The sequence below is a fragment of the Symphodus melops genome (genome assembly GCF_947650265.1).
Source record: "Symphodus melops genome assembly, chromosome: 2".
Lineage (NCBI taxonomy): Eukaryota > Metazoa > Chordata > Actinopteri > Labriformes > Labridae > Symphodus > Symphodus melops.
The window spans coordinates 27,309,615-27,333,740 of NC_136692.1; the positions used below are offsets into that span (position 1 = coordinate 27,309,615).

A 24,126-nucleotide genomic window follows, 5' to 3' on the forward strand; every position below is an offset into this window, starting at 1 on the left:
ACAAGTTCAGAAAAATAACTCATAACAATCAGGTAAAAATCATCATGATCACCTCACACATATAGAGTTTATGAGCAGGGGGAGAGGGGGGAAGGGAGGGAGAGGGGAAGGAAGGGGAGGGATTTATCGTCGTGGAAACTGTAGTCCTAATCTGTTCTTAGAGGCTTAGTGGGACTTCAGGTTGTGTGTCAGACATTCACACACACACACACACACACACGGACTCTATCTATTTATTTGTTTAATTAGTTTTTTTTATTTATCTGTTTATTTATTTAGTTTTTCTTTTTCTTTTTTTAAATCCTGACTCTGACTGACAGCTCTCCTCATTTAGTTCTTGTCATCATGTCCATCTGCAGGTTAACCAGGAGGCCATTTTAAAACCTGAGGGACACACATACGCACACACAAATATACACACACGCACACACTGCATTTAAAAAAAAATTTGAAATCATAAAACGTGACATCATGAAGGACCGTCTGGCTCAGCTGAAGGAGGTAAAAACTCTGTTTCTTTACTTTTATTTGTCAGATATTGACCTCATGCTGCTACACACCTGTTGCTGCTGACCCACACACTAATGCACAAAAACTATGATGAGTCGGTTTGATGTATGTAATTCAGCAGGTCTGTTTGCTGTACTTGTGTATAGAGCAGAGGCTGTATGTAGCATGTATTAGAAATACTGTCAGGATTAAATATTTCTTCATTTCTTATGACATTAATGGGCTCAAAAGCACGAAACAGCATGAAATAACCTGTCATATGAAAACACTTGTCACTGTTGGAGGTTGCAATGATTCATCATAAATGTAAAGAAGAAACAGATTGTGAAGCAGAATGTAACACATATCACTTCATCAGGATAAAGTGAATGTTTAGTTTAAGTCAGGCGCGTGCAGGACGGCGAATCTGCAGCTGTCCTCACATGACACTGACACGAAGGCAGCAGGTTGAGTGTAACAAGTCACCTGACAGGTCCAGTGTAACAGTCAGATACAGTTAATGCATACATTTGAATTATTCATATTAACTGTAAACACATGAGGGATTGGTTTTCTCTAATCATAAAGGGTTTGTAGCAAATTTCATCCGTCTAAGATATACACAGTCGCTTTCATTGAAAATATTTCAGGTAGGGGCATCTTCAGGATTTCAGGGTCCCATGAACAGATCTCACTTTGGGCTCCTTCACCACAGCTTCAGCAAATTACACAGCTTACACAAATAACATATTCAAAGATTTAAATTAAGGTCTGCAACATTTATAATCCTTCAAACTGAAGCAATCTCTGTAATTTTAAAGATCACTATTCTCCTTTACACCAGTTAAGTCTCAGAGCTACTCAAAACATGTGTGTGATTATTCGTTTTCTAAATCCACTCTGATCCTGCATTTGATCATGTCTATAAACCCCTCTATTTCAGCCCTGCTCAGAACAGGCTGTTTCTGTGTCTGTAGCTTTAAATGTAAATGAGCTGTGTCTGACCACGCCCCTTCTCTGGAAGGGCTCGGGTGGGTCGGGCTTTCTCGCTCCATGTCCTTTTGTTTTGGTGAGAAAGCAGACTCAGAGGGCAGAACAGCTGAAGGAGTGTCACCCACCTGGGGGAGGGGTTACTGCCCTTTGTGATGTCACAAAGGGAACGTTCAATTTTAGAAAACCTTTTCTGTGGCTCTGACCACAAATGCTGATTGTATGAAGTAGTTTTCACTGAAAGGTCACCTTACTAAGACACACAGTGTTTGAGTAACTTTGTATTAAGTTCATTTATACAGTAAATACGATACCAAATGATGCAAGATGATAGGATACAATACAAGACAATGTGGGACAAGACAATATGACTTTACATGGCACCTTATGCAATCAGTGTGTGAATGATTTTGTGTGACCTGGGGTAAAAAGCGCTTTGAGTTGTTTGAAAAGTGCTATACAAGCTCAAATCCATTTGCCAGTTACAAGACAAGATGAGAAGATACAAGAGAATACAACATAAACCAAAACGAGACAGAAGTAGAGAAGTTGACAAGACATGGCACGACATGAATTAATACACCCATGAGGAAAATTTGTGTTGGACTCCAGTGTGGGACACATTCAGTTGCAACCACAGCTGTATTAATAAATAAAAGAAAAAGAAAAACACAACAATGCACATGTAAACAGATAAGCACATATCAATAAAATAACAACATACTGCTAGCATATTTCAAATAACAGGATGAAGCTCAAAATGATAACATTGAGGTAAGAATTAGTCTTTTGTTTTTACACAAATAGCCTGAAAACATTCTTATTTGACTTGATGTGGCTAAACATATGTTTTAAATAAATGGTTTAGTGTACGTTGGGGTCCTCTGTATCTTCAGCCAAAAGACCTCGTACTCACTTTGCATCTATCCTCTGATACACACCAAACACCATGAGCCTGCATTAAAAAAATCAGGATATACTATAAACAAAAAGGCAAATAATCAACATGAGGTTTCCAACAAAACAGGTTCACCGCTATAATCCTTGTAGGAGCTGACGTGTAGGAGCTGACGTGTAGGAGGTGACCTGTAGGAGGTGACCTGTAGGAGGTGACCTGTAGGAGGTGACCTGTAGGAGGTGACCTGTAAGACTATAGTGTGATAATGATGTAACAGACGACTGATGACCGATCAGAAGCAAGTACTGAACACAGCTTAAAATGAATTGTGTGTGTGTGTGTGTAACAGAAGAGTGATGGAGGAGATGACATCGAAGTTCCTGTGGAGAACGAGGCGTTCATGGATGACTTCTTTGCTCAGGTGTGCGTCTTTATTTTTATTTCTAATTGGGGGTTACCTCAACAACAACAACAACAACAACAACAACAACAACAACAAAACAAACAGGTGATACAGGTGAGGTGTCCCTCTGCTGCATGTTCATGGGTTTCAGATCGAAGACATCCGGACCAGCATCGAGAAGGTGGACGAGAGCATCACAGAAATCAAGAAGCTTTACTCCACCATCCTGTCAGCTCCCACCTCTGATCAAAGTAACACACACACACACACACACACACAAATATACTGTACATGTATTTATATATATATAAATATGTTATCATGTGGGTAATCAATAACATTCATAAAAGAGTTTATCTTCATCTTAATGGGATGTTCTCTCTCTTTCTCTGTCAGAAACTCAGGACGATGTTGAAGCTCTGACTAATGAGATCAAGAAGTCTGCAAACAACGCACGAAATAAACTCAAGAGTTAGTACCTCTGTGTGTGTGTGTGTGTGTGTGTGTGTGTGAGAGAGTATGTGTGTGTGTGTGTGTGTGTGTGTGTGTGTGTGTGAGAGAGAGTATGTTTGCAAATGTCAGTCTTCATTATTCCACAAAATGCCAAAAACTTTTTTTGATATTTTCAGAGTGAGCTGCACACTAACGACAACATTTGTACCCAATGCGTGTGTGTGTGTGTGTGTGTGTGTGTGTGTGTGTGTCTTCTCTCAGGTATTGAGCGTCAGCTGGAGTCGAACACAGATGACAGAGCCTCAGCTGATCTCAGGATACGTAAATCTCAGGTTAGTTTCTCTTTTAAAAGACCTCGAGTTTATCTCCACCTGCAGCAACGACTTTATGTCGGACCTGAAGTGAAGCTGCTGCTTTGTGTGATCCATCAAACAGTTTCTTACACAATGATAAACACACGTTTCATTCTCCCAGCATGCAATTCTGGCCAAGAAGTTTGTGGAGGTGATGACAAGGTACAATGAAACTCAGGTCGACTTCAGAGACAAGAGCAAAGGACGCATCGCCCGCCAGCTCGAGATCAGTATGTTATGATTATTATGATTTGTTTTATTGGCTATGATAGGCTGTGCTTTTTTTAACTGAATGAAGACAAATCATCATTTACTGTATCATGTTTTATTATTTAAGTGTCAGGCTCTCCAGTTTTTGGACCAAAACACCTGACTGTGTTAAACTTTCATCTTTGACTTCACGTTTACATGAAGAGGACAGATATACTTATTTGACTTTTGATCTGTGTTTCTGTGACAGCGGGGAAAGCTACAACCGATGAGGAGCTGGAGGAGATGCTGGAGGGAGGAAACGCTGCTGTGTTCTCTGCCGGGGTGAGACACAGCTGAGTTCATGTGAACAGTTTTTAAGTCATCTCTTCTCTGTTGACACACACTCTCTCTGTCTCTCTGTCTCTCTGTCTCTCTCTCTCTCTCTCTCTCTCTCTCTCTCTCTCTCTCAGATCATGGACTCTAAGATCAACCAGCAGGCTTTGAATGAAATCGAAGCTCGACACAAAGACATCATGAGGCTGGAGAGCAGCATCAAAGAGCTGCACGACATGTTCGTGGACATTGCCATGCTGGTTGAGAACCAGGTACACACTATATAAACACACAACATATGTACACACTATCCACAACATATACACAAAGTTAACACATAAATACGATATATACCCAGGATGTGTATACAACAGCCAACTCAGCATGAAAGAGCTGAATGACATTTTGTACGTAACGAATCAAAATATTCTGATCAAAGCTCTATCTCTCTTTCTCATCCTTCTTCTCTTCCTCTGCTCCTCCACTCCCCAACCCACCCCTCCCTCTCCCCCTCCGCCTTCCCAGGGGGGAATGATTGACAGAATTGAGAGTAACATGGACCAATCAGTGGGCTTCGTGGAGCGTGCAGTGGCGGACACTAAGAAGGCAGCGAAGTTCCAGCAGGAGGCGCGCAGGGTGAGTTCAGAGAAGGATCCCCGTCACCTGATGGTTCCTCTGAAGGATCCCCATCACCTGATGGTTCCTCTGAAGGTTCTCCATCACCTGATGGTTCCTCTGAAGGATCCCCGTCACCTGATGGTTCCTCTGAAGGATCCCCATCACCTGATGGTTCCTCTGAAGGTTCTCCATCACCTGATGGTTCCTCTGAAGGTTCTCCATCACCTGATGGTTCCTCTGAAGGATCCCCATCACCTGATGGTTCCTCTGAAGGTTCTCCATCACCTGATGGTTCCTCTGAAGGATCCCCATCACCTGATGGTTCCTCTGAAGGTTCTCCATCACCTGATGGTTCCTCTGAAGGTTCCCCATCACCTGATGGTTCCTCTGAAGGTTCTCCATTAGCTGATAAAACTTCAAACCAGAGAGGGAGTGTTTGAACCATGATGAGGATATAAACGGAGACAGGACCCAAACTCGACATCTCTCAGGAGGTCGCTGCTTTAACAGACGTCTCTCACACTCTTTATGACGTAATGATGATCCTGATGATTGTAGTGGTGACGATGAAGGTAATATTGATGATGATGATGTTTCTTCTTCCTCTCTGCAGAAACAAATGATGATCTTCTGCTGCTGTGTGATTCTGGCCCTCATCCTTGGATCCTTCCTCTATAGCTTCATCAAATAAACAAGCAGCACACCTGGAGATGCCTGGAGGGATTTTCAGACACCTGGAGAGACAACGAGTCACCTGGAAACATCTTGGGACATTTGGAGAGACATCTAAAGACACCTGGTGAGACTTTAAGACCCCTGAAGACATTTGGAGACATCTGGAGACACACAGTGATTTCACCTGAAGAGCGGCGTGAGGAGCCATGTTTTCACTTTGCTCTTATTTAATCTAATTTCAATCCCACCGTAGAAACAAATGTAGATCCACTCCGTTATCTCTGAACACAACATGAGGACTGTCTCTTTTCTGATGGTGACAGATTTATCCTGGTAGGTCTCACATGTCCTACATGTTTTGTGAAACATTCTTAATCAGGTTTATATTAAGTTCAGTCACAGCTGCACACCTGAGCATACACACGATAAACTCATCTGTTGAAGTCTTAGCTGAAAGATATATCCTTTTAATAAAGTTAATGTGCGTGTGAGTCTATTTAATTTATTGTATTTATTTATTAAGTGTCATGTCATGTTTTTATTTATCTTTCCGTCAGCTGTTGGCAGATGAAACCTGCATTTCATTTTTTATCAGCCGATCAGCAGCTGTCAGAACAGAATGTATCTTCTCATATATCTATGATTTCTCTATTAACTGATATTTTAAATTTTCTTCTTTAGTAACCTGAATTTTAATTTTATTTTCTTATAAATCAAACATTCTTCAGACAGACAGAGGAAACTCTTCTTTGACAAACACACTAAAGCACAGACTCACTGAAGGGATGACAATGTTGTTGTGTTCAGAAATATCTGAGGAGGACTCAAAGATGATTCCAAACAAAGAGCAGTACATGTACACCATAGATATATATGATGTACACCTCAGACAACTAATGGCGTCTCACTACTCATTATCATGATGCATTCAAGAGAAGTCAGTATTTTAAGTGTCACACATCTGTTACTCTGTTTACATGAACAAGTCCTAGACACACAATTTTGGGTAATTAATTGTTTTTAATCACTGATTGCAAGTTAACTCCTGCACACTGTGTACATTGCACAAAAAACATTTGCAGCATTTCTTTTTGCAACATTATCAATTTTAAGGTGCAATTTAGACTGAAGGAGTGAAGGAGTTGACTTGCAATATGTGATGGCTCACTCCTCTATGCGGTGGTAGATAGTAGGCTGATATAAAGTAGACAAAATGATTGACAAGGTTAATAGACTGTTTGATTGACAGGTGATGTATAGACTCTGTTTGTAGGCACTGTTGGACTGTATACTGTCATCAGAGAATAGAAGGTGTTTGTGATTAGAAATTGAACACAGCCCTTGTTGCTTTATTTGACACGCTGACTCTGCCTTGGGCGTGTTTTATAGTTTAGTTTTTGTTTGTGTGTCTGGAACAACTATTATTATTGTAGTGTGTGTGTGTGTGTGTGTGTGTGTGTGTGTGTGTGTGTGTGTGTGTCCCTTTTTTTATAAAAACCAGCTGTTTTCAAAGAGCTCGTTCTTGCTTGACGTCGTGGTCGGAATCTGTTCTGTTCATCTTTTCCTCCTCGCTGCTCACATCCTCACTGACGCTCTGCAGGAGTCCATCAGCTCTCAGTCGGGGGCGTCAAAGTGGAGCCAAACACAATTCAAATGTTCACAAAAAGAATCAGATATTACATTGTTTTATTCATTTATTACATTTAGACTACAATTGGGTTTTTAGGCTGTAAACACAGTTTGATTTGTTTAAACTTGTCACATGACCAGATTTATAAAAGCTTTGATATGATTTTAATAAACTCGAACAAAATCTATACCTGTTTGATACCAACAAAAACAAAACAAAAGTAGATGTCATAAACACCCAATATGAGGTCATTTGTTGATTTGATTCAGACGCTGGATAAGCTGTATATTTAAGTAAATATAAAATAATTGTACACTTTATCCAAGAATCCATTCCTCTCCTACAGAAGAACTTCAGTACTTTTTGATACTATTGATTAACGGCTAACAGAGATTGCATTGTTTGAAAAGTTACGATATTGAGGTTTTAAAAATGTTACAAACCTTAAAGGTAATGGACCATTCAACCAACTATTTGTTTGGGTTAGGGTTAGGGAATAATGAGGGGATAAAACAATACATCACATGTGAACATGTTTTTTTCAGTAGTTTTGTGTTTACATGGCCCTGGAAGGACCCCAAAGGTTCACATAGAGCTGATTATAACTTTAATAAAAATCATTTTCATTTAGTTAGATCTTAAAATAAGATTTTTCTGGATGAACTGTGGATTCAGAGTGATGTGCCGCGTGTTGGAGTAAAGACTCAGACAGAAAGTCAGCTACCTTTGACAGAACTCACTAATTTATCATTTCTCCTTTTTCATGATTAATAGCTGTCATTTTTATATTTAAAGAAACCTAGATGTTTACATGTAAGGAGAGTATTTGAATTTTTTGATTGTATATTTAAGGCCTGTTACATTGTAGTGATTTATGGTTTATTGATTCTGTTTTAAATCTCGTATTATGTCTTTTTGTCATTGTTGATTAAAAACAATTTAATTGCTTATTTTCCTGTGTTTTAGTGATTATTTACATGTTGTTTTATTTGTCACAGTGTGTTATGTCCCTCTCGCCCGCCGTAATCTCACTGTGCACTTTAACAGACACATCTCAGCAGCCAATCACAGCACCCAGGCAACATTTTACAGCCAATCAGCACTCATCATCGCAGGGTGCACTTCCATTTATGGAGCTGTGAGCACTTCCTCGTTGAGGTGAAAGCATCAAACGTGTCTAAGGGCTCAGCGAAGAGGTGAGTCTGTGAGGCAGCACAGAAATCCTCGCGAGGACGTCACTCGTCCCGGTCTACCGGAGCTTTGTGTGTTTGGGCGGAGTCGTGTGGATATGGGGGTAAGTTTAATAAAACGCTTTATTATTGAGCTAATTCGGCTAATACAGGAGGGTGACTTGGTATATTAGGTGGTAACTGCGCCATACCCTCACATGACTGGCTACTTTGTCCTGATTGACAGTTTGTCTGTCCAATCGTAGACAAGCTGGAGCTACATTGACCAATCATATTTAAGGTCTTTCTTTGGAGCGCGCTACTGTTGGTTCTATACACCTTTTTCGTGTTTCTTATTGGTTACTCTCAGCCAATCACAGTACACAATGCTTTCAAGTGACTGACCGCGCCGTTGTCCAATGAACGTCTCCCTTTGCGAGTCTGTTATTGGTCCACTTTGCTTTTTTGGGCGGGGCATTGTGATGTTTTGTGATGGGATGGAAAATGGCGGCTGTTCGGGGAGCTAATCAACTTTGAAACCAAACTAACAGAGCAGGAGCGATTCAGGGGCTTCAATATATTTATATATATTATTTTATTAATCTGAACATTGTTTTTTTTAAAGATATAAACGCTCATGTGGAGTTTTCTGTCGGTAACAGCTAGAGCGAGCAGTATGAGCTCCCTCTCTGTGAGGATAGAACAAAGCTGGAGAGAAGTCTGACTCAAACTGAATATAATGAGGATTTTGTGTTACATGTTTAATTATTTTCTCAGTGGGAAGCCTTTCTGGTTATTACATTTGAATATTTAATATAAATGGTAAATAGTTTTGAAAAGAGTGTGCCGTTAATAAACGTCAGAAGAATAACGGTCGTTGTTATGGAGCTGCATTAAAACTGTCATGGACGAGTCTAAACCTCGATACAGCAAAAGACTGGTGAGTTTAAAGCCAGAAGACTCACCCTGTTTGTCTTTAAAGGTTTATTAAATGTCTATTTTTCTAAATATAATTTCTGTAGGGGATGGTGGGGATGTAACTAAACTCACGATACTGGATTTACGATATAATTCTTTCACACTTATTAATTTACAAAATGAGACTGTAGCTAGATGATGACTGTAAAAGATTCCTTTAGGAGCTGCAAACTCGCTTGTAATGTTTTTATTCTGTCATTAAGGGGAGGTGATTGAAGGTTCTTCTTGTGGTGTTGATTAAATGTTGGTTTTTGTGTTTGTGTAGTTCTGTCTTATACTATTTACACACAGTTTTTGTCTACATCTGTTATCTTTTTTTCCTCCTTTTTTTTATTTTACAGACTTCTTTTGATTTCATTTTTTCGAGTACAGGTGTGAAGCTAGATCACTCTTTACATCCCGCACGGATGGTATCAAAAAGTACTGAAGCTGTGAGCGGACACAAATCAATTGTTTTATGTTTCTGTGATGAGGAGACATTTCAGACGCTTTGTTGAGATTATAATGAATTGAAGTGGCTTACAGGCTTACTAACGTTGTAATCCCGAGAAGTGTTGTCTTGATATAAAATTGTGATTTGGATAGAAAACAAAAAGGAAATCTATTTATTTTTTTCTCACCTTTTTTTTCATTTAATACTTTTCAGCCATTTTCTTGAGATCTCAAGAAATTAAGTTGTAGTAAAACCAGTGTTGTAATCCAGAGATGATGAAATAAATATATAATAGATTTAGAGAAAACATTGGAGGAAAATAACATGTTTAAGACCTGGTTTCATCACCATACCTCTGGTTCTATTTCAGCGGGCTGGTACGCGTAGGCGTTACCATGACGACGGCATCTCAGATGAAGAGATCGATGGACGGCGGATGTTTGACCTGGAGGAGAAGGTCAGCAGCCAGAGGTTTAGCTCTGACAGAGTGCTGCGCATGGAGGGGAAAGGTAGGCGTGTGTGGTTCATGTGTGTGTTGATATTGTGTTTATCAGTGATCTCTAATAAAACCTCAAAGTTCAGATCATCAGTGAACAGACGTGCAGTATAACCAGATTAAATAATAAACCTGTAAAAACCATCACTGTCAGGACCATGGGCTGCAGTGCATGATGGGAAATCAGTAACATGATGTTTTGTGTTGGTTTGTTTTTCTTGTCTGTTAGATCTGACGGTTGAGTTTGTGCAGAGAGGAGGTCTGAGAGACCCCATACTGTTTGAAAGACCTGAAGGACTCGGACTCAAGTAAGACTCCTCCTCCTCATGTTCATCCTCATCTTTCATCTCGTCCTCTTCCTTAAACTCCATCAGAGTCTGTTTCTTCTTCATGATGATGTTGTTGTCATTTTGTCTTGTATTGATTGTGCTGTTGTCTCTGCAGGATGCCTGATTCAGACTTCAGTGTGAACGATGTGAAGATGTTTGTTGGTAAGAACTCAGATTTTTGTGTTGTGTGAAGTGGACTTTGATTTATTTCTCTTTGTATAAAGATATCTGCACGTAAGAGCAGTCATGTGACAAGATGATTCTTCTGGTGCTGTACTGAACGTGTGTGTGTGTGTGTGTGTGTGTGTGTGTGTGTGTGTGTGTGTGTGTGTGTGTGTGTGTGTGTGTGTGTGTGTGTGTGTGTGTGTGTGTGTGTGTGTGTGTGTGTGTGTGTGTGTGTGTGTGTGTGTGTGTGTGTGTGTGTGTGTGTGTGTGTGTGTGTGTGTGTGTGTGTGTGTGTGTGTGTGTGTGTGTGTGTGTGTGTGTGTGTGTGTGTGTGTGTGTGTGTGTGTGTGTGTGTGTGTGTGTGTGTGTGTGTGTGTGTGTGTGTGTGTGTGTGTGTGTGTCCCTCAGGTAGCCGGCGGATGATCGATGTCATGGACGTAAACACTCAGAAAGGGACGGAGATGTCAATGGCTCAGTGGACTCGATACTACGAGACTCCGCCCCCTCAGAGAGAGAAGCTTTATAATGTCATCAGCCTGGAGTTCAGCCACACCAAGCTAGAGTCGCTGGTCCACAGACCCACAACTGTACGTCAACTACACAATTAACACAAAATACACATGTGACAATGGTTACAGGAACAGGCGGTTTCCATGGCAACTAACAGGGACAGGGTGTTGCTGTGTTTATGGGGTCAGTGCGATGAAACGGCTCTTTAAAACGTGGTGTGTGTAGGTGGACCTGATCGACTGGGTGGACAACATGTGGCCTCGACACCTGAAGGAGAGACAGAGAGACTCAACGAACTCCATCACAGACATGCAGTACCCCAAAGTCCAGAAGTAAGACACCTGCACCTTTTAATGACTGCAGGGTGTGAATATGAGCCGGTTTTAATGTGTGTGTGTGTGTGTGGCGTGAGCAGGTACTGTCTGATGAGTGTGGAGGGCTGTTACACAGACTTTCACATCGACTTTGGAGGAACGTCAGTGTGGTACCACATCCTGAGAGGGAGCAAGGTGGGACACAATCAGATTATTAAAAGTTTAGAAGTGCACACAGTTCTTGTGTGTGTGACCTGTAACCGTGCGTGTCTGTGTGTCTTCAGGTGTTCTGGCTCATCCCTCCCACTCCTCAGAACCTGGAACTGTATGAGAACTGGGTTCTGTCTGGGAAACAGGGAGACGTGTTCCTGGGAGATCGAGTGTCGGACTGTCAGAGGATAGAGCTGAAGCAGGGCTGCACCTTCATCATCCCCTCAGGTCAACATTCAAACACATGTAGACATCATACATACAAGACTTATAAATCTGAGTCACTCTTGATACTGCAGCCATATTCAGAGTGAAGAGAGGGTTTGTTTTACTGCAGTGTGACTCACTATTTCAATCTATAACTTTTGTATTTACAGTTTGTTAAAGACCCAATTTGATCTCTTGATTCTTTAAAGGGGCGGCAGTAGCTCAGTCTGTAGGGACTTGGGTTGGGAACCGGAGGGTCGCCGGTTCAGGTCCCGGCACGGACCAAGTCCGGAAACTGGTCTGGTAGCTGGAGAGGTGCCAGTCCATTTCCTGAGCACTGCCGAGGTGCCCCTGAGCAAGGCACCGAACCCCAAAAACTGCTCTGGAGCGCTCGCTGTGGGCAGCCCCCTCACTCTGAGACCTCTCCATTAATGCATGTCACTAGAACCCTGTTTGTGCATGAGTGTGTATCTCGGCCTATGTGTGTGTTAGACAGAGTGTAATAAAGTGTAAATTAAATTAAATTAAAGGGCTTAAAGCAACATTATGTATGATTTCAGTTTAGTGCACTTTGGCGCCCCCTCAAGGTGTCTGTGAGTTACTGCACTGTGGTAATACAGTGCTGTCATGGCTCCCCCTAATAGACAACATGCATCTGTTGACAAGCAGTGGTGTTGTGTGAAGTGTCTACATCCCGTAGAAGGATGCTCTTATTTATTAGCCTGCGAACAAGGCGCTTTACTTGGCTTAGATGACTTTCTGCGCTCAATAAAGCTGCTAAACATGAGACAATGACACTGATCCCGCCTAACATCATGTCTTTAACTGTTCTGAATAATACACTCTGATAGAGAAAAAGGGAGTATGAAGCAGTTATCTCGTTATCACCTTGTTCCTACTGTGAAATTCCCTCGTGTTTTCAGTCTGTCTCAACTCTGACACAGCAGCTCCGCTCAGAATGCAGCCTGTGGGTGCTGACGGGCGAGGGTGCACGAGAATCTCACCCGATTTTTTTTTTAATTTTTTTTTTAAACTTTTAGACCCCACTGAAGTATCTGCTTCCCTTTAGCCTGAACTCTGCTCTGAGTGGAGCTGCAAGGTTACATTTCTGAGTGTGTGTGTGTGTTTTTTAAAAACTCAGGCTGGATCCATGCCGTCTACACTCCTGTGGACTCCATGGTGTTCGGAGGGAATTTCCTGCACAGCTTCAACATTCCCATGCAGCTCAACATCTGTAACATCGAGGACAGGACACGGGTATGAGCACGCACACACACCCCTCATTGAGATGATGTTTAAATGCTTCTATAATAATCTTTTTCCCTCCTCCTGGCGTCCAGGTTCCGGTGAAGTTCCGTTACCCGTTCTACTATGAGATGTGTTGGTACGTGCTGGAGCGTTACGTGTTCAGCCTGACAAAGACCTCGTACCTCACACCTGAGTTCCAGAAACACTCACTGGGCATCGGTACGTGTCCGAACAGGAGGACGTCTTGGTGGTGGGCTTGCTGCTTATTGAAAGAGTGTGTCCTCTGTTTGGTCAGGTCTGAAGAAGCCCCCCAACTCTGATGCAGCCTCTGAGCTGGTGAAGGAGGAAGAGGAGGAGGAGGAGGAGGAAGATGAACGGCAGCAGTCTGACAATGTTCATGTGACTCCTCTTGAACTGGAAGGAATGTGGAACCTGCTGGGGAAACTGGAAGCTCTGCCGTCTAACAAGAAGTGTGTCCCTGCAGGAATACACAACGCCCCGGCTCTCATCACACACATCAAGGTCTGTGATGACTGCGATGACTACTGATACTCAAAAATGTCCGTACCTGCAGTCCAATGCACACGTCCAAAGGTTGCCAGTGCAGTTTTGGTTTAAAATAGACGGGTTTATTAAAAAAAAAAATGTTTTGTTGGGTATTTTTGGAGTTTCATGAGTACCATCAGGAAACCCAAACTGAAATGTTGCCAACTTCTTTGTACAATTTAGACGACGAGCAAGTTTGACCGGTTCGTTCTTCTCGCACACGCCTGACTTAAATTAAGACTTTTTTATTTTTTTTTATTAAAGCTTCTAGACTTTTAAATAGTGCTGATCAGAGATTGTATGGTTTTAAAATGTGTGATATTATAAAGTGTGTATGTCATCACTGTACCTATGACAGACTCTTCTTCTTCTTTATATTTTAATGCTGCTTCGTGTCTACAGGCTCTCCTGAAGGAACACGCCAATGACAGTCCCAAACTGTCGTACACGGGGAAACCCATCGTCCGCTGGCCAAAAAGAGTAAGCACACACACACACACACACACACACACACACACACACACACACACACGTCCGTAATATTTAAAGTCTTTTAAAGAAGTTAATAAAAATTGTTTCTTTACAAGTTTGTGCTTCAATAACCCGACTGTCAGGTACACAGATACTTTACACCTCTGATGTAATGACGTGAACATTCTTGTAGCAGCTTTTTTTTTTGTACACATATATCAACGTCATGTGGTTTAAACAGGTGGACAATGCATCAGGAGTTTTCTCCTGCTCCTCTTGGAGATCAACGCTGTCATGTTCAAAACTGTAAAAAAGATCAAACGTACAAATGATGCAGACAGCGGCTTATTTTTCAAGTGTCACTGTTTGAATTGAAGTCTCCAATGTTTTATTTCCTATAAGAAGAAAAAGCCATCTCTTATGTGTTCCATGTTTGGTCAAATAAACGACTGGACATATAACTTGAACATTTCTGAGACTGAATGAGTGTGAAATGTTTTCCTGCTCGTCCTCTTCTGATGACTCTGTGTTGGTCTCAAACATGTTTTTATATTGTATCATGTTATTCTGTTTTGTTACCTTTTCTCTCTTCTGGTCACCTCACTTGTTTTTATCTCTCCTCTCCTTCAGCCCTCGTGGTACCAGCCTCCCCCTCCTCCTCCTCCCCCTCCTCGTCCCAAGCTGACTAACACACCCATCATCCCCCGCCCTCAGAAACCGGCCTCCTCCATGTCGGTGCTCAGACGTCGCAGAGTCAGGTAACACAGCTGCGCTCTGATTGGTTAATGCTCTGATTGATCAGCCGGTAGAATGCACATGTTTTTATCCGTATACTGTTAACAGTAAAGATCACGGATGTACCTGTGTGTTCTGTCCCTGTGTGTGCAGGTGTAAACGGTGTGAGGCGTGTATGAGATCGGAGTGTGGAGAATGTAACTTCTGCAGAGACATGAAGAAGTTTGGAGGTCCAGGGAAACTCAAGCAGACCTGTGTGCTGAGGCAGTGTCTCTCTGTACGTCTCACCTGGATGACATCACGCTCTATCTTTATATGCAGGTGTGTTTTATTGAAACATGGAGTGTAATTACCCTCCCTCCCCCTGCAGCCAGGCCTCCCTCTGTCTGCTGTGTGCGAGATCTGTAAGGAGCCCAACCAGGAAGAGACGGGAGACGCCTCCCTCATCCTCATGGAGTGTTCCAACTGTGCCCAGATAGTTCATCCTGCCTGCCTGACGGTAACACACACACACACACACACACACTCTTGTCTTACAGGCTGGCCCTGGAACCTTCCTCAGTTGGTTGTTCACACATGCAGACGGAGTTTGATTCTATGATGACAAGAAGCTGCTGATAACCACAAAACATAATGAAGCACAGAGATCACACAGGTTGCATGCAGACAGTCTATAGTCATGTCAGCCACATCATTATCCCCGCCCGCTCGCTCCTGGTGCATTTTCCTGAATATTTCCTTTTCTCTCATGTCGTCTGTGTGTTCAGGTTCAAGGAGAAGGAGTGGTGAACAAAGACCTGCCCAGCTGCTGGGAGTGTCCCAAATGTGTGCAGGGCATCACTGACCCTGAGGTACACACACACACGCAGACACACACATGCAGACACGCACGCACTCACAAACAAACACAGACACACACACACACACACACACACACACACGCTGTCTAACAGGTGAATTGTCCTGTGTATATTTTGTCGTTTGGTTTTCTTCCTGGTTTCTGTTGTTTGGTTGATGAAATAACTTCATACTTTCTCTTTCATATCGGTTGATACTTGTTTTCTGTGGAGTTATCTCCTCCTTTTTGTTGATTGGTCGATTTACCTTCTGTTGATTACCTCATACTTTCTCCTTTACGTCGACGTTCTTGTTGATTGGATGATTTTCTTCCTGGTTTCATGTGATTGGTCGATGTGACTGTCAGTCATCAGGCAGTGACGAGTCGTTGGCCCCCGGTCACCAGCAGCAGGTCCGTCCCCGCGGGCCCCTGGTGCTCCGGCTGGGCCCCGGGCCCTCTGCTGCAGTGTTGGGGGGTCCTGGGGTCTCCCAGCAGGACGGGGAGGTGGTCCGCTGTGGTTTCTTCCCCCCTCCTCCTCTCTCCTGCTGCTCCTCCTCAGCCTCTCTTCTCTTGGTGGCGGCCCCTCTGCCTTCTCAGCCAATCAGCTCGAGACTGGTGAGAGGAGCCGCCTACTCTGCATCAGCCCCTCCCCTCTCTGTGGCATGTACATCCCCCCCCCCACCCCCTTTTCCACTTCATGGTCATTAAAGAGGACGGATACAGGGTTGAGTTTAAATCTCTCAGATAGAATAAGAACCTGTCGAACCCGAGCTCCGTCTCTCCTCCTCAGACTCTCTGATCACGTCTTCTTTTCTCACTGATCATCTTCTGATTTCTGGCTTCTTCATGGACACCTCTTCGTGCACTCATGTCTTTAGTGACGTTGATACGCAGCAGCAGCAGCAGGTTCACTTTTTATTGAACTATAAATTGTTTTTTTTCTTTGAAAGCTTCTCAGAGGTGTAGCTGTCAGTGTGCAGTGTAGACACAGAAGTGAGACAGGTGTCTGTCTGTGTTATTGTGTCTCAGTTCTTTGTACAGCTGATGGAACATTGTCTCTGTCCTGAATTATACAGATAATATATTCTATCTACTCTAGTTCTGTCTACATTTCACAAAAACATTGTCAATGTTTTGAAAAGTGGAGGAGCTCAGGAGTGAAACCCTTAATAATAATAATAATAATAATAATAATGATATTCGTTTAGATTAAAATGTATCGTTTATTTAACTAATAATTACAATCAGTGTTTTTTTTCAGAACGTTTTGACTTTTGGCCAGCTGTCAGCTTGAATTTTGTGGATGTAGATTTTAAATCATCAGATTCCTTTAGTTAAAGGAGATGCAGCTACCTAAACATCTGAGTGTTTTTAATGTGTCCGGAGAGTCCCACCTTCTCTGAAAGCATGAGGAAACTTGAGCCTGTCTCACAGGAAGAGAATTTCTCTCTGTTGCTACAGACGGTAAATGACTTGATTCATGACGGTCAGCTGGTCAGCTGGCCCAAATGATCCCAAAGGAAGAAAAAAAATTTGCTTTGATTGTGTTTTGCTGATGACTGAGGAGGAGACTGTCACTGACACATGGAGGACATCACGTGTCACGACCTGTCGGCTCTGTGGTGAGAGGAATCACTCTGATTGGCTGTTCAGCAAAGTGACTCAGTGCATGAGAAGAAAAACGGAAGGGATGAACTTGAACTTCTTCTCAGACAGTATTCTTGATGAGAAGTGTCTGTATCCTGAGTGCTGAGCGACGCTCTTTAACGCTTTATATATCTGTGTTCTTCTCCGTCCTCGTCCTCTTCCGGTTTCCCCTTTTTGGGATGACGATTCGAGATTACTGCCACCTGCTGGCATGAGTGATTTTCTCTGAAGGGTACGTTTTGTACGCGGTGGTTGGCCGTCGACTGCAGTCCTTAGGGTGCGTTCAAGTGCAACTTTTTGGTCAAGACGAAAGGCATCGTGAGGCGACGCCACAGTCGGCCTTCGTCGTCACCGTACACCGATGGCAGAGTCTGCTGTGTAAACCAATCAATTCATACACATTCACCAAACAGCACGAGCAACTTTTTCAGTTTTTTTGTTTAGAGCTGACCAACTCTTCCACTGATCCACACTAACAAAGACCAACTTAGGAGTTAGACTTCGGCAGGATTCAGGAATTTGCCGGCAAATTTTGCAGATTTAAAAACAATAAATTATTTTATGTCGGTGCCTTGGTTTCCATTTTATTTGCCTCAATATCAAAAAGATATCAATAGTGTTTAATTTGAACTACAATCATTTAATAATGTAACATCTGGTATCATGACAGCCTCCTTCACTTCTGACTTGTTTAGATTCAGTTGTGTGAACACTTGAGACTCCCTCAGTGGGTTCTTCACATGTGCTGAATGATGCTTGAATATTTGAGTTTGAGTGGAGACGTGTTCATACCTTCGTGTTCTCCTGTTGAAGATGTTTAGTGAGAAGTTGAAAGTGTGTCGGCTGAGGACCGCTCACTGACGATGAGCTCAGAGCCATCGGAACATGAAGCATCTCATCAGCTCGTGTCCTGAAACATCACCGTGACTCTGTTAACATGTTTCTGATCTTCTCCCTCCTCTTCTTCCCCTTTTTTTCCTCCTGCCTCCTCTTCCTCTTGCTCCTCCACCCTTCCTCTCCTGAAGCAGACTAAAGGACATAAAGCTGACGGCCTCCCTCTGGTGAGTCTTAGTTGTCTCTCTTTTTAGAAGTTTGCTTTATTTTTCGACTTTATAAACTCTCTCTCCTTTTATTCTTCCTCTCCTTCCCTCCTGGCTTTCTACCCTTCCTTTCCTTATCGCCTCTCTGTTTCTCCTTTCCTCCGTTATTTCTTCCTTCCTCTTCTCCACGTATAGAAGCGTAAATCTTCGTCTCTGTTGGACGCTCGGATGGCGAAGATTTATAGACGACAGAGACACAGCCGAGACGGAGATGACTCTGCCAGTGATGATGAGGATGAAGGTCAGTGTCTTTATTAAGGTCACAGGATGCCTTCTAAATCATTGTGACTCTGACCCTTCCCTCCTGCGTCCTCAGGCTCTCAGAGGAGGAAGATGGTGCTCCACGCTCGAGGGGCGGTCCACTCTTCCAGGAGAGGCTTCAATGCTAACAGGAGGGGCTTACTGAGAGGAGGCTCCGCCCACAGAGGAAGTAGAGGCGGGGTCATGCCTTCGGGCTCCTCTGCATTCAAACTGAAGCGAGGGATGGGCGTGAGAGAGGCGGGGCGGAGGGGGAGGGGCGTGAGGCTGCGGGGCGGGTCAAGGATGCAGCGCCGAGGAGATGAGTCGGACGAGTCGGACGATGAAGATGACGACGACGATGATGAAGAAGAGGATGATGATGAAGAGGAGGAGGACAGTGAGCATGAAGGGAAAGAGCGCCGTCATCATCACCGTCGGAGAAGGAGAAGAGCTGACGATGACGAGGAGGAGGACAGCGATGGAGGAGACTTTGACCCTGAGGACGATGAGCTCGACACCCTGGAGGATGAGGAAGAGGAGGATGACGAGGAGGAGGAGGGGCGCTGGGATTCGGACCCTGAGCCTCCAGTCCTCCTGGTGTCAGACCTGAGTGACGACCTGCTGAGCGGCTCATACCTCACTGTGACTCTGCAGCACCCCCAAAAGGCTCGCACACACAGCGGTCAGTATGTTGACAGAATACACACTTTCATAAACTCATCATCATAAACTGTGAGGTGACATGGAGCACGCAAAATCTCACCAATCGCAGCTCATCTCAGGTCAGAACAGTGAAAAGGAAGGGTACAGAAGTGACGTGTGGTGATATTTCTTTGGACTCAGCTCAGCTGTCTGAGAGTGAAAAAAGACATTTCAAGATGCAGCAGCTTATCCACGGTGGGCCTGAAGGGACAAAATAGGATGTGATTAATCACAATTTAAAAAAATGAGATTCTTTAATTTCAAACCTTAATTACTTGTGTTGAAGCAGTTACTGCTGACAGGCCTCCTTTAAACATGAAGGAGCTGTGTGCCTTCATGAAATCCTCCGTGTGTGTTCAGGCTCCATCGTTCCAAAGCTGGAGGCAGCTGTGGCTCAGAGGTCAGCAGGGGGCGCTGCAGGTCAGCAGACCTTCATCCAGAGGAAGACTCTGTCCAAACCCTCGGGGGAGAGCGCCACATCTCGGGGACCGGGCAGGTACTGAAAAGATTACGACTGAACACAGCTGCTGACTCAGCAGTAACATTTAGTCTACAGCAGTCTGAGTAAAAGGTCAAACTCTCTGATTGTTCAGATGTTTGTCTCTCACACAGAAACAGAAGATACACACACACACACACACACACACACACACGATGCTGATGTCATCCTGTGTTTCTGTTTATTAAACATTAGATGAAGGTTCTTCCTCCTCATCAGTTCAAGACAAAAACTCAGTTCTCAGTCAGACCTCAAAATGAAGATTGTGACATCAGTAGACACCATGTGCTGTGTTTGTGATGTCATAGGCCTCGCCTGCGGGGTAACCATGGCAACAGAGGGACCAGAGATGGCTCGGGGTCTTCATCAGAGGACGAAGAGGTTCCTCCCCCCTCCTCCTCCCTGTCTCCCCCCTCCCTGCTGTCGCTGCCCTCCTTCAAAGACGTAGGAAACGAGGGGGGAGGAGAGAAGGAGGTGTGGGTGTCAGTGTTCAGGTTCCTGGACAGAGCCGAGCTGCTCAACTGTATGACCGTGTGCAAGGCCTGGTACAAGTGGTACGACACACACACACACACACACACACACACACACACACACACACACACGTCCTCTTCAGGTGTTCAGTGAACGCTCAACCGAAGCACAATTCTTGGGGGGTTAAATTCACTTATACTTACACTGTTCATACTGTAAAACTGCAACAATAACACGGCACTAACACTGACTGTGTTGAGTGTTGGGAGTAGTGAACTGACGTCATAAAGCGACTCCAGCAGCTGATCCCTGCTGAGCAGACTTTTAGTCTCCACAACTAAAAGGTTCAAGGACTTCTCTTCGAGGAACTAAAAAGCTCCTGATGCATATAGTTGTCTGCGTTTCTACCGCTGCCTGAAGTTCTGTGAAGTTTAAGCAAATCAGGCTGTATGACTTTGTAAATGACTTCCCTGATTAACCATGTAGGGAGACGAGTGCTGCTTGAAATTGTTAGAAGAATTCAACTGGATACCTCGGTGTCCTCATTTCACCAAGACACACCTCTGAGGAAGATGAAGGATATTTAACCCTGCAATGAACTTCTTCAACTGAATTTGGAGAACAAATATTTTTTGATGATGACATTTGAAATTTAGAACATCAGCTATTTTATTGTGAATATGCAGGATCGTTTAAAATTATATTTCTGAGAAAGATTTAGTCATCAAAGATAGAATTTAATATACTTAAAGATGGTATTTTAATCAAGATTTAAAAAAAATACACAGTTCATTATTTAAAAAAACCAATTCAAATATAAATGTTTCTTTGTTATCTTCATGAGTGAGTGAATAACTTAAAATGTACTTAGATTAAAAACTAGTTTAAGAGAGAAGCTTTCAGCTGTGAAGGTTTTAAATCCTGGATTTGGACCTTTCTATAAATCTAACAGTTGATGAAGGGAGGGTAAATACCTTTATAAGTACATAACCTCTGACAGGATCTTTTTTAGGGGTGAACTTTGACCACAGAACTACATTTCTACCTCAGTAGATTTGATGGAAACGCACGTAGTTCCTCATAAAGAGCAGAGTTCTGGGGGAAAGTTTCTCCGGTCTAAATGAGTACTCGTACTCGTTTTGCTCCTACAGCCTGGTTTAAAAAACGCTCTGGTCTCCATGGTTAATTTCTTTATTATTAAAAACTATAAATATGTTGATTTAGAAATGCATGCATATATCCTAAATCTCTTTCTTTCTTTATCCCGTGTGTCTCTCAGGAGCTGTGATAAGCGTCTGTGGTCTCATGTGGATGTCAGTCGGTGTAGTCCTCTCTCCAATCAGTCTCTGGCTGGAATCATCAAACGTCAGCCGTCGTCTCTGGACCTGTCCTGGACCCCGCTAGCCAAGAGACAGCTCACCTGTCTGCTCGGCAGGCTGCCTGGTACACACACACCACACACACACTGTTAATAATACTCACTGTTATCTCTGTAAACTGTTCTGATTAAATTAGTGTGATCGTTGATTCTACTGTGAACAGATTTTAAGACATGAAACAAGTGTGTAACATTTTGGCAATGCTCCCTCTCTATCTTTTGGTTTCAAAGGAGGAGATCCCTCCTCTTCTTCCAACCTGCAGGAGTACCTGCACTGTTGGTCATTTAGACTGTTTGGTAGTGGGGGTTCTAGTACTTAGTACATAACAGTCGTATAATAGTAATAATAGTCGTTTATAGTTTCCATGTCTCAACCAGCAGTTTGTGTCGGTCTCTGTGTCTGTCTCAGGTCTGAGGGAGCTGAGGGTTACCGGTCTGTCCTGGGCCTGTTTGTCCGCGCTGGTGTCTCCCTCTCTTCCCTGTCTCCGTCTGCTCGACCTGCGTTGGTGTGAAGGAATCAGAGACGCTCAGATCAAAGAGATCATCATCCCCCCGGGTCAGAACCACACTCTCACACTGAAGTCGTTTTTCATGTTAGCGTCGGCTTAAAAAAAAAAAAAACTCTGTTTGTAGCTGCTTCTTCTTTTTCACTTTTTTGACCTCGTGTTTACCCCTTGTGTCGCCCCCACAGACTCTGAGTCGACCCGCAGCAGGCTGAGGAACATGGGGACTCTGCACATGGCGGGTCTGGAGGTGAGCGACTCGTCTCTCAGGTTGCTGCAGAGACACATGCCTCAGCTGCAGAGACTCGACCTTTCACACTGTAAGGACATCAGTGACTCGTCCATCGCTCTGCTCACTGCTGCAGGGACACACACCAGACACAACCTGACCGAACTCTACCTGGCAGGTGAGACAACACAAGTAGCACACTCGGCTTTCTTCAACGTGCATTCTGTCAGACCTCCAGCAGGGGGCAATTCCTCTGAGTTTAGTCCTCTCAGTAAGGCGCCAGCAGATCAGCCTGACTCCCCGTGTCTCTCTCTCTCCTTGTCTCAGGCTGCAGTGAGCTGACGGACACCTGCCTGTCTTACCTGAAGCGTCTGTCCTGTCTGTCTCTGTTGGACCTGCGCGGATGTTCAGGTGTGAGCAGAAGAGCGTGTGACGCCTTCATCTCTGATCTGTCCCACGTCGCCCACTACTGCATGATGGAGGAGAAGCTAATCCAGCGCATGGACTGACGCATAAACAAGCTGAGACTGAACAGAAGCGAGGCTACAAACATGAACAATGCAGTGTTTTTCTTCCTGTTTTCATAAATGATCAGACTGTTTGATGTTTCCTTTGTTTTTGTACATTAGTTTCCAATCACTGTAAAATAAATAAAGGGACCTGTTTCATTGTTGAGCTTTGTTTGTTTTGTTGACCCCCCTCCACTCTGCTGTGTGACGGCGCTCTGGCCTGATTGGTCGGGCCTTCTTTGCTCCTGTGTTCAATTAGTTCATCGGTAGGCAGAGAGCCCCTTGGCCCAGTGCTCCCAGTAACAATGGGCCTTTCTTAAACCACTTCCTGCACACTTCCACTTTGTGTTTATGTGACAGATCTGCCACAGTGGCTGCTGTCTAAAACGTGTGTGTGTAGTGGGTTATTAAACCCTCCAACAGTGAGTCTGCACTGATGCTGCCTTATTGAACAGGTGTAACTTTTCTTTGTTAGTCATCGGAGACGCTCTGCAGAAGTGATCACCTGCACAAAATGAAACCCCTCTAAAGTTTCAAGAAATCACCTAATGAATGATTTTCTTGTCTTGAAAACTGAACTCGGGTTTATTTAACGTTTTTTCATGGATTTATAAAATCAGATTGAAACCATAAGATGTAAAAAAAAAAGAAGAAAAAAGTAGGATTTTTATCATATTGTAGTTTTGTTTTTTTGAGTGACGGTCATAAAATCCTATTTTGGTGGGAGTGAGGGGAGTTCATTTCAAAGCTTGCTGCTGTATTAATCCTTCACCGACCTGATAGTTTGACTGCAGCTTTCTAATCGTCTATAAATAATGTACTAATATTCTGCTCTCATGTGATATGAAACGGGTAATCACTTTATAGCAATCATTTAAAACAGCATAGAGAAAACATTCAGCTGAGTCTTGTTCTGCTCGAGGTCTACTCGGGCCGTGTTCACACCGGTTCACACTGGACTTGTGAGTGTAGACGAGGGTGCACGGAGACGTAACAGACTTGAGATGTAATTCACACATCTTTTTGGCCACTGGTAACTAGGGACTTAAGTAACTAGGGAAGGTACATGCGCACCGACCCCTCTTGTCTTGATTGGTCAGCTGATAGGCGCTTGATGTCACACAGCGCTTTTCTGAAAAGTTAAAACAATTCAACTGAAGGG

At 43.4% G+C, this 24,126-nt stretch overlaps 2 protein-coding genes across 3 annotated transcripts; both read left to right on the forward strand.

Moving 5' to 3' along the window:
* Nucleotides 1–213: 213 nt before the first annotated feature.
* On the forward strand, nucleotides 214–7,885 carry stx3a (syntaxin 3a). The gene is made up of 10 exons (XM_079338453.1): nucleotides 214–501; nucleotides 2,727–2,798; nucleotides 2,932–3,031; nucleotides 3,177–3,251; nucleotides 3,495–3,565; nucleotides 3,708–3,816; nucleotides 4,047–4,120; nucleotides 4,249–4,383; nucleotides 4,637–4,747; nucleotides 5,343–7,885. The coding sequence occupies exons 1-10, from the start codon at nucleotides 472–474 to the stop codon at nucleotides 5,418–5,420; spliced, it is 855 nt and encodes a 284-aa protein (XP_079194579.1). The 5' UTR covers nucleotides 214–471; the 3' UTR covers nucleotides 5,421–7,885.
* A 769-nt stretch (nucleotides 7,886–8,654) lies between these two features.
* kdm2aa (lysine (K)-specific demethylase 2Aa) lies at nucleotides 8,655–23,128 on the forward strand. 2 transcript variants are annotated; one of them, XM_079337413.1, is made up of 25 exons: nucleotides 8,655–9,143; nucleotides 9,985–10,123; nucleotides 10,340–10,418; nucleotides 10,555–10,601; nucleotides 11,013–11,191; nucleotides 11,340–11,446; nucleotides 11,527–11,623; nucleotides 11,713–11,866; nucleotides 12,987–13,102; nucleotides 13,186–13,312; nucleotides 13,389–13,615; nucleotides 14,042–14,119; nucleotides 14,741–14,868; nucleotides 14,999–15,122; nucleotides 15,216–15,344; nucleotides 15,613–15,696; nucleotides 18,356–18,391; nucleotides 18,566–18,671; nucleotides 18,747–19,352; nucleotides 19,733–19,868; nucleotides 20,180–20,425; nucleotides 21,625–21,788; nucleotides 22,133–22,279; nucleotides 22,415–22,633; nucleotides 22,783–23,128. In XM_079337413.1, exons 1-25 carry the CDS (start codon nucleotides 9,108–9,110, stop codon nucleotides 22,962–22,964), a joined length of 3,693 nt encoding a protein of 1,230 aa, XP_079193539.1. In that variant the 5' UTR covers nucleotides 8,655–9,107; the 3' UTR covers nucleotides 22,965–23,128. The 2 variants fall into 2 exon arrangements, with proteins under 2 accessions (XP_079193539.1, XP_079193540.1); XM_079337414.1 differs by having other exon boundaries at nucleotides 11,530–11,623.
* The last annotated feature ends 998 nt before the right edge of the window (nucleotides 23,129–24,126 follow it).